The 10,888-nt window shown below is 39.2% G+C and overlaps 1 protein-coding gene across 2 annotated transcripts in view; it reads right to left on the bottom strand.

Moving 5' to 3' along the window:
• Positions 1-10,888, bottom strand: part of GPR158 (G protein-coupled receptor 158) — a 186,153-nt gene that overhangs the window by 162,160 nt on the left and 13,105 nt on the right. For both annotated transcript variants that reach the window (XM_017817275.1, XM_017817274.1), the window contains exon 2: positions 9,083-9,188. In XM_017817275.1, coding sequence (XP_017672764.1) covers positions 9,083-9,188 — 106 coding nt within the window. The remainder of the gene's footprint in view (positions 1-9,082; positions 9,189-10,888) is intronic.

The following is a 10,888-nucleotide window of genomic DNA, read 5'->3' as shown; positions in this document are numbered from 1 at the left end:
CATCAGGTATTCACATACACAGATAAAATCTCCCAAACATTCTCTTCTCCAGGCTGTACAGACTCAGCTCACTCAGTCTCTCCTCATTCAACTGGTGCTCCAAACACTTAATGATTCTGGTGGTCCTTCGCTGGAGTCCCTCCAGCGCATCCATGACTCTTGAACTGAGGAGCCCAGAAGTGGGCACAGCCCTCCAGAGGAGGCCTTGACCAGCTGGCAATGCTCTGCCTAACACATCCCAGGAGGCTGTTGGCCCCAAAAACACACTGCTGGCTCATGGTCAACTTAGTGTCCACCAGGACCCCCCTAAGCCTTTTCTGCAGAGCTGCTTTCCAGCCATGCAGCCTGTACTGGTGCAAAACAAAGACCACTATCTCCCCAGCCTCTGTAACATCTCTTCACAAAGCAGCTCTAGCAAAATGCCTCCATGCAAAGGACCAAGTCCATCACAGCTCCACAGATACACCTACACAGATGCTCATGCACATGCATTTATATGATGTTCATACACGTGCACACATACACAGATTAGCTGTAAATATATATTTATATAAAAACACATACAGAAAAAAAATTTGAGGAGTACAAGTAATTCAATTTATCAGCTACAGAGACAGCTCAGTTTGTTTCTCAGGTGAAGCCAACATAGTTAGCTGTATTTTAAAATGCAACAGTAAGACCATGGCTGATTTAGATGAAAGATATGGGACTCACTTTGCTTAAATTAGAATGCATAGTTATATCACTCCATGAACACTTTTTTCCCCCTAGCAAACCATATTTGAAAGAGGAAAAAATTATCAGAATGGTTAGATGGAATTAGTGGTGAAAAAACCCTGTTACATTCTGACAAAAAGAGTGGAGCTCAATAAGCAAATCCTGCTATCTATTTCATGCAAGTAAATGAAAACTGATTGCCTTGAGAACAGTAGTTGTGGTAAATCTAGGGACCAAATTTAACTGCAGAGGAATTCTGATCCTGCTGCAAGAAGAAAACAGTGCAGTATAACAAATATAAAATTGTCTGATTGGTCTCTATGGCAATATCTAGTTTCCCTCACCATCCCTTGTAAATTAAGGGGGAATCAAAGACAGTAAATATTTTATTCATCTTAAGAAGTTTATATGTATAAGATGATGGGAAGAAGTGCTTTTTCTTTCATTACTTTTTCACTGATAGAAAGAAGAGTAAAACCCTTAAAGGAGATGAATGATAAAAAAATGCAGTAACATGATGAAGCTCAGTAATGGCTTATAAACTAGCCAAAACACAGAAAAAAAGTAATACTCAAAAATCTAACAATCAAAAATCAAATGTTCTGCATTCCCATGTTAGTACTAATGCTTAATATATTAATTATCTAAAAGAGCAAAGGGCAAGAAAGTCATGAAGAAACAAAACAAGATATAAAGCAGCTTAGTAAAGACTAAGAAATTTCCAGGAGACGAGTCCCTCCTCAGTGAACAGATGATCTCATAGCCATCAGTTTACAGTACGGGCAAACACAAACCATAAGGATAAATCATACTGATTACTGGGATTCAAACAAAAGCTTAGGTAACCCAAAAGCAGTTATTTTTCATTTGCAAAAAGCATTCACCTCCTACCAGAAGTCACCAATAAAAATTACTGTATTTGAATGTCTAATGCTATAAAACTGTGCTTCAAAAACAAAACTAAATTAGTTTTTTTCCATTAAGGCTATTACTATGACTCAGTACATTGCTTTGAATATGAAGATTCAGCAGCTATTTTCTCCAGTTTTTCATCTTGGGACCTTTAATATGTTTTCAATCTAATTTTAATTTGTTATAGAAAAAAAGGAATGAACTTTCTTCTTCAGGTTAAATTAAACTTGCCTCTTGTGCAGGTATCATGAAGTACGAAAAAAGCAGGAAAAACAGTTGCTACATTTCATAAAAGCTTTTTTCTAAGTAAGATAGACAATGAACTTTTTCCATTAGTTAACTGTTTCTCAAGTCCCTGGGGGGTTATTTTCAAGAAAACTGTAGAACGTGTGCATGAGCAGAACTGTCTTAATTTAATAACCAAAAAATCCTCTGCAGCTTATTGCCTGAGTAAACTGATAGCTAAATGTGCATGTCAGGGACAGAGTCTGCACAGTTCATAGGAAGCTGTGTCCTTAGCAATGACAGCAAGTGTAGCAACAGTGTCTTTATCTAAGAGGAGGTCAGGTGACTTCATTATTGCCCAGAATTCTATCACAAGTCAAGACCACTAAGAAAATTACTAAGCTGGTCAGACTTCAAAAATATATGAGGATGCTTAACTCTTCCTGAAGTATGGAAGTATGGGGTGGGTGGGTGCACACTGGAATGCACCCCAAAATCCCATTCTAAAGACAATGCAGCCTGGGCTCTGGCTGGAGCACATCAGGACTCTCAGCTCACATGCTTGTCATACCTTTCTGCAGAAACCAAACTCCGGAGGAGGTAATTTGCACACCTGGAGATCACTCCTCAACTCCAGTCAGGGCATCTATCAGCTCAGGGATAATCACTTTGCCTCTGCGCCCCAGCTCTAAGATGGTGGTAATAGTCTTTATTTTACCTCACAGGATATGGGAGTACTTACATATCTTCCAAAATAAGCATATCAAAATCTCTCACAGAACAGACCAGATCCTTTGAAATCAAAATAGATATTTATCTATTTGCATATATCTAACTGTGCTTAATGCTATTAGATACATTTTGCAGATATTGTACAGTAATTACAAATGAGAGTCCTGAATGAAACTCTCTCTGTTTATGCCTGGATTTGATACAGCTTCTGTCACTTCACATCCGGGAAAGGTAATTCACAGCCAGTCTGCCAAGAGAATGGTACAGCCTGGCTACTGTCCCCAGGCTCCTCACTGCAAGGCTTTCTGTGGCTCCCAGTACACCTCCATCTTCTGTTTCTTGCCCCAGTCACAGACAGAGTTTCTCAGCCTCTCTCCAGGGAAGAGCTCTTCCCTGGGCCCACCCCCCTCTGAGAGACTTTGCCTTTGCTACCACCACGTATATTTTGTTCACACTCCACCAGCTAACTAAAATTCTGGGCCTCACCTCCCCCCTTTCCAAAAACTATGGAAAGAAGTACCTGTTCAGCTAACCAGCATTGTCTAACAGGATGCTCTATTAAGCAAAGAAAGATCCAAAACTGTAGGTATAGCTCTGAAAGAAATGGGAGCTGATGCAATGCTACCATCACCTGTCATATGCAAGACAAACCAAATACCTCCCTGCTATTTTAATTTCTAACAGACAACATCATTCAGCCAACCATCTACCACTTTTCATGTTTTAACTCTGGGGGAAGAAAAACAGCAGCAAATAGAACTGACCCAGATGAATTTAAATGCTCAAAGTTAATACTGCTAACTAGGATGAAAGGAATTGTTGCAAAGGTCTTCTCCTTTGAAGAAAACACTGATAACCAAGATTAGCTCCTGCAAAATACAGTCTCATGTAAAATTTTTCTCTTAAAAGCAAAAATGCTGTAGCTAAGCAACATACCTCTTCCTTAAACTGAAAGTTGGTTTTCATAGCACCTTGTTTATCACTGAGAACTCTGACAAACCTCCACCTTATTTTATGTAACAGTGTCTGGGGAAGTGCCAGATTAGATCTGGTTTACAGTCACAAAGGGACTTTTCCCATGAATGCAGATGATGCAAAGTTATTTTTAAAATAGCATCCAAAATGTTCTTTGTGTCTACTGCATGCTCTTCAAATACCCCAGGTTGTGTGAGCAGCGATCAGTTGGAGAGAACAGATACACCTTTCTGCTTCTGAATCCCAAAGTGCTGGCTTTGTTTTCTTTCCCTGCATACTAGAAGGAGCCACTGTCCTTTCTGCCTTAGATTTCCCCTTCTGCCCAGGATTTGATACAGCATTTAGTATTTGGATTCTATCACTAAAGATGTTTTCTTCTAAGAGGAAATATATCCTGACATACAACTCTCTACTCTGGTTTGGGTACTTCTCTTGACCTATCTTGGATGCAATCTGTAGCTCCAAGAATGATTGTTTCCAAATTAGAAGCTAACTATATTCCATAAGACCATTCACTTTTCTTTCACATTTTCTCATTCTGACTGCACTTTTCCTAACAGACAAGACAGAAAATACATGCAGGTAATAAGCAAAACCAATGATACTGGATATGACCCACTGAGTTAGGACTTCAGATGCTAATCTCCTGCCATGTTTCCTCTCCCACAGACTATGCACATTAATATTCCCACTTTGACAAGGGCATTGAAAAGCATTTGCTTGAAAAACCTGGAAAGCCTTTGTGGGTTTTTTTTCCCTTCTCTTCCAACTCAGTCCCTATTACAATTCTATTTTTAATCAACTCCCGCCTCCCCCTTTTTCAGCTGCTTGTCTGTAGTACTGGGTACAGTATGATAAAATATGACGGTCCCAAATGTTTTGCTAAACAATGGAAAAAAGATTTTGGCTGTAATGCACATTTGTTTCCTTTCTCAATTGGCTTTGTGTTTGTGCAGAATAAATACACACAATAGGCCTATGCATCTTTCTACAAACAGATATACAGACACTGTATACAGACAGCAATGCAGCTTTCTTGTTTACTCTGCCTCTCTCATTTCCTCTGGATATTTTTGCATGCTGTCATTTGTGGAATACTGTTGAAACCCAAAGGGATGTCAGCTGAGCCTGCCTCACATTGCAAGCTGTTGGCAGGCTCATTAAGGACAGGGGAACAGTGTGGAGTCCACTGCCACTCTTCACAGACTGCTGCTGGTTGGAAGCAGTCAGCCGAGCTCAATGGGCTACACCAGCTGATTTCTTCAGATGCTCCTCAGCCTTGATTCTATTGTTGGTGTCTCTACAAGAACTCTAAAGTTGTTACTAAAAGTGCCAGCAGTTGCTGACAGCACGTATGGGGAAGAAATCCAATATAATAAAAGAACAGTCTTCAAGAATTTCAAACAGGGTAAAAATGCATGTTTTCTTCCTCCCATAACCAGTCTTGACAGTACATTGTACTGCATTGCCTGTGCAATGAAATTACTCTGGATTTGTTATTGGGCAACTACACTTTTTCTACATTTGTTAATTTCAGAATTGTCTGTATTATTTTGTGGTCTACCCAATTTAATTATTTTTAACTCTGCAGATATTACATGCCTCATCTCTAGCAGTCCTACAGAATCCAAATTTCTTGCCCATATAGCTTTTGGGGAAGCTGTTCTCTATTTGAGCATCAAGCTGGAGGGTAGGAAGAAGAATTGTAGCTCTCCATGCTTCACTATGAGCTGACCTTTATTCCTCCAGGTCAAAAAAATAACACCTGGCCATCAACCTCTTTTGGGCTCATACAATTAACAAAAAAAAAAAAAAAAAAAAAAAAGAGGAAAAAAAGTCACAACCGAAACAGATTTTAACCAGTGCTGCAGTTTGGCTTCCCCGTGTTAAGTCTTACTTAACTTCTTGCCTAATTAGACTCAGCAGCTTCCAGTTATCCTGAGGTTAAAGGAATGCACTCTTCTTCTTCCAGTTCATCTAGGCTGCTATGAAATCAGGGTGTACTGTCCACAAAAGAGAACAAATCAGGAAAAAAACTGACTATGTATCAGGAATTTAAGTAGTCAAATTACACATGGGAAATCTAAAGTTCCCTGAGGTTGCTTTTGTTTGGTGTTCAATTTTAGGGCACCATACCTAAAGCAAGATATTTAAGAGCCACCAATCCTAAGGAAGAACACCTAAACCTAAGGACAGATGGAATTTTAAGGAGGAATAGTATGTCTAAGCATTTTGCATATTTGAGTCATAATATTCATTAGTTCCTCAACCAGATGCTATTTTTCTTTCAAGAAAGGACTAGCACTACAACTATTTTATCACAATCAGGTTACTCTTTATGACTTTCCAAAGACAAATCCCAGTGTCACAGTTAGCATCATGTCCTAATGATTCTGTGCCATACCATGTGAAGGCAGCACAGTACTTTCAACAACAGCCTCTTTATTTCCTGGTAGAAGTTGGATCCCATCCATTCCTTCCCTTTTTTTCTGTCTAGCACATACAGACCACTGGCTTACCAAATGCTTACATTCACTGCAATGCACCTCCATCTCCCTCCTTTCAACTGATTTTTATTTAGAAAATAAACACTTCAGAACAGCACAGAAAATAGGGGAATTTGTCTGCAGTGTGCCTAACAGATTCTTGCCACTATAAAATTAATTGAAATAGAACACAAAGTAAAGAAGCATTTTACGTAATCCATAGGTTGGGTTTTTTTTCCTCTTGTTCATTCCTTAAGTCACTAGCTATGTTTTCATAGCATCAGGGGAGAGGGGAGTTGTATTTCTGAAATATTGAGCTTTATGCCTTAGATTTAATGGCATTGGTAGCCCAGCCACATGGTATGGGCTATGCAGTAAACAGACTTTCAGAGCCAAAGCAGAAATTCACTATGGCAAAGCTTTACCAAGCAGTCTGCACAAAGCTTATGCTGCACTGAATACTCAAGTCACTTAACAAAACTGAAGAGAGCAAGGAGCGTCTAACTTAAGCAGAACTGGAAGTCCAGAAATCTCCATTCTCTTCCTTACTCAGCTAGAGACAGACTTTGTAAACGGGGGCAGAGCATTCCAGCACCAGCAGATTTCTGTACCTGCCTCTAAGTAGATAAAAGAGAGCATACCGAGTATCATTTTATCAGCATTTATGAGGAAAACTGTGTGGAAAACATTGTTGCACAATTACATAAGTTACCTTTATCCCACATAGTAGATTCCAATGAAACAAAGTACAAAAAGCAGCACAGGAGACCTGCTCCTGAAACTATCCCTGGTTTCAGCTGAGATAGTTTCTTCTTAGTAGCTGGTACAGTGCTGTGTATTTTGGATTCACTATGAGAATAACGTTGATAGCAACAGTCAAAACATCAGCGTGTTAAGCAATGCTTACATTAAGTCAAGGACTTTTCGGTTTCCCATGCTCTGCCAGAGAGGAGGTGCACAAGAACCCAGGAGGAAGCATAGCCAGGACAGCTGTCCCAAACTGGCCAAAGTGATGTTCCATACCACAGAACATCATGCTCAGTATATAAACTGGAAAGAGCATCACTTGTTCTTGGGTTTTATTTTCCTTTTTTTGCCCATCATTTTAGTAGCAGTATATTTTATTATCATTAGCACTATTATGATTTACTTTGTTTTAATTATTAAACTGTTCTTATCTCAACCCACAAGTTTTCACTTTTTTCCCCAATTCTCCTCCACATGGCTTTGGTAGCAGGGGAAATGAGAGAACGGCTGCACTGTACTTAGTTGCCAACTGGGGCTAAACTGCAAGAGACCTCCTCTAAAGAAAGCACATTTTTCTTTACAGACTGAACTCTCCTAAAGCAGTGACCATAGGGTAAAAGGAGAGAAAGCTTTTCTATAGATTGTTCCCAGCAACTCCCCATGCCCACTCTTATTAAGCAAGGACTTTCATCCTCTTCAGTTGCAGTAAGAAAAGGCACTCCCTGCCTGCAAGTTCCATTTTGGGGGAGGTTTCCATTACCTGTATGTTCTTCCCTTAGCCATGACAGCCTGGTTGATTTAACAGTCTAGTAAGTGTCATGGAGAAGGAAGAACAGCTGGCAGGTTTATTCACTGCATACAAGTTGAAAGGCCTTTCATGAAGTGGCATTCATCTCCTTACCCAAGTTATTAACAGCTCCAGGTGACCCCACCATTGATCATTTTTTCCATTTTCCTTTTGCCTTGTTTTTTCTTAGTCTTCTCACAGAGTTGGGGTTTTTGCCCCTCTTCTTCTGGGTTGCAGAAAGATGCAACTTGCAATCCCACCCCTCTGCTGACAAATTTTGCTCAAAAGACATCAAGAAAAGGAGGAGCACTTGCCAAAGTATATAATCACATTCAAGATAATTATCATATGTTAAAAAACAAGGTTTACCAGATCACACGGGAAACAACATTTCCTTTTAGGAAGAAACATGAAACATTTAAAAAGTATTCCCTTACATTCAGAAGGCAAAAAGTACTTCACACAGAAAAACATATTTCTCCATTTGCAGAAATATTTAATCTTTAATTAGTCTGTATCAAAGACTTCCTTATTTCTCATTTCAAGTTTATTTTAAGAAAATAATCGAGTTGAAAATCAAAGTGAAAAATACCAAAAAAAATAATGTTTACAAAAATTCTGAGTTCTTGGTCAAAAACGCTAGCAGTTGAATTCACCAAGACCAACTGTTTTCCCAAATTCAGATTTGGCTTTGATAAATTGGCATTTTACAGCAAATTAGGGAAAAATCTCCTGACTTCTGGCAGACAATGGTCAACTTTCCCTACTGTCCCTTCTCAAAGCACAGAAGTGCAAGAGGTGCCTACTCTCACAAATGGGTGCCTTAGAAAATAACTTCATATGCCGTAATAAGAAAAATCATTGAATGTACTTTGTTTTAAGGTTTCATTGAACACATGACTGGCCAGGCTGAATGATCTATGATACGCTAACAGATGGAGTCAGACACAGACCTTCAGAAAAAAGGGGAAGCAGGAAGGAGCTGAACAGAAACATTTTAGTCAGCTCTGTCAAAATGTTGGCATTTCTACTAAGAAAGAATTTCAGTATCCAAGTCTGCCTGTTATTCTGTATCATTCTATCAAAAGACCATGTTTTTCAGCCTAAATTACCATTAGCATTTGAGCAACTTCTACTATATTTTGCAAAGCTGTCCAAGCAAAAGTGACACTGACATTAAAAGCCTATTTTCATTTTGAGCACAAAGTAATTGTTTGACTTGCAAAGCAGAACCTCATAAATCATTTCATTGGTAATATTCTTTTCCCCTGTAACTGTTATTTCTTCACAATAGCTTAGCTTCTGTTTCATTTAACACAAATAATTCTAAAATGCAGGCACTCCTGAAACTCACGCACACCAAAACACCTTGCACAGAAAGATTTCTTCAGCCTACAAACCACATTTAACACCTATAAAATAAATAACATTTATACTACAGAACTCTGCTCATAGTGGAAAGACTTGTTATTGAAGTGAAGTCCCTTAGAGACATACATACCTCAGAATTGTTGAGATGACACCTGTGTGTCCCCGAGAACCACCCCTCACTCGAACACTGGTCAATGTCCACCTTCTGCAAATTGATGTCAACCTTGACAACACCTCTGAAAAGAGAGAGAAACAGTTGCAAACGTAAGTCCAGATATAGGTTAAACTTCTTTATGATGCTGTAGCCTGCAAAGCAGAACTACATCTTTCCTTTAAATATGGAATTTAATGAAGTGTCTAAAAACAGTTTTGTGCTCCCCAAGCCATGGTCACAGAAACACATTCTTATTTTAGACTTTACTTAGATGTATTATGGCAAGAGGTCAGCAAATCCAATGTATTAAGCATAAGGTGGAAGTTAAGAACAAGTTATACACTCAAACAGTGCAATGCCCTTCACATTTTACAATGCAGCAAAGATCCAAAATTAATACAATGAAAGACGTGCACTACTTTTTCTGAGGCAGCAACCTCGCCAGCCAACTCTGAATAAAAGGTACCAGGCACCACATCTCACCCTCCATCCAGAGACAACTACATCCTCCCTTGTGCTCCAGGGAACCCTATTTGCTAAAACAACTGGCAGAAGTCTTTTTCTGTATTTTCCCCGGAGACACTCCAATGTCTGCTGACATTCAGGCCTCCCCTCTGCAACTCAGCATCCTCCTCCAGCAGGCATTCAAACCCTCTCCCCCAGTTCCTGCCAGCTGGTCCTAGTATAAAACCTGATACAACATCAGAAAGCAGCACGAGTTAGCAGTAGTCCACTGATGTCTGTGAAGCCAAAAAAAAAAATTTCCTACACACGCAGGTCCTCAAAGACCAAGTAAGGACAGTCCTCTGAACTGTGTAAGTCCTATGCCAAGAAGACTCAAGTTTTCATCAAGTTTCCCTCAAAAATTCTTTTGAAAGAAAAGCTAACAAACCAATTTCAAGGCCAACACTGTTTTATAAACAACTCAAAAATCACCAGAAGAGAAAAGCTGCAAGGCTGAAGTTTCAGATCTTAAAAAAACCCTTCAAAGACTTTGATATCCTCTCTAAAATAACCTCCAGAATGACTTTGGACATAGAACATTTATAGCATCACTTTGTGAGAGCACATTATCTGTGACTGCTTTGCTGCAGTCTGGACTTAGCAAAAATGTCAATATGCAACTTCTAGTTGCTAGATCATTACACAAGTGGATGAATGCTCTCTACTGATTTCTTAAATCTATGGTACCATTCCTTTTAAGTCAGCCATTTCAGCCACTTTAGACAGAACTTTTCATTTCCACAAGTCTGAACTTGTACAACTACATCCCTTGATGTACACCATCTACATCCCTTCTACACCATCATCCCTTCTTTCACGCTGTGGACTAACAAGGACATGGCCCAATCTCTATCTCAAGAACACCCCACTCACCTTGAAGTGTGTTGCCTCTTTTAATCAAATCTCACAATAATACACTAATAACAACAACATATCTACATATGATATATGTAGAGCCATATATTTGAGAGGGTGCTTACTAACAAAATTAGAACAGGCATAAGAGTGAGCTTGATCAAAACCAGGACAATACTGTTGACCCCAGAACAATCAAGTGCTAAGTATCCACAACAGCTAAATTTGGGCATTCTTCAGACATGCTATACAGTCATTGGAGAAACATAAGCACATCATTTAAGTGATCAGAAGAAGAATGCATTAGAAAATTACGTAACACAGCCAATAGGAAGTTAGATAGTACAGGAGCATTTCATCCCCCTCAATCTCCTGCCTAGAATCTAAATAATCTGATGCCAGACACACTTAGAAATCACCTGA

The sequence above is a fragment of the Lepidothrix coronata genome, unplaced genomic scaffold (assembly GCF_001604755.1).
Source record: "Lepidothrix coronata isolate B3197 unplaced genomic scaffold, Lepidothrix_coronata-1.0 Scaffold59, whole genome shotgun sequence".
Taxonomy (NCBI): domain Eukaryota; kingdom Metazoa; phylum Chordata; class Aves; order Passeriformes; family Pipridae; genus Lepidothrix; species Lepidothrix coronata.
Note: the sequence above shows the minus strand (reverse complement) of the source record. Positions and strands in the feature narration are given on the sequence as shown.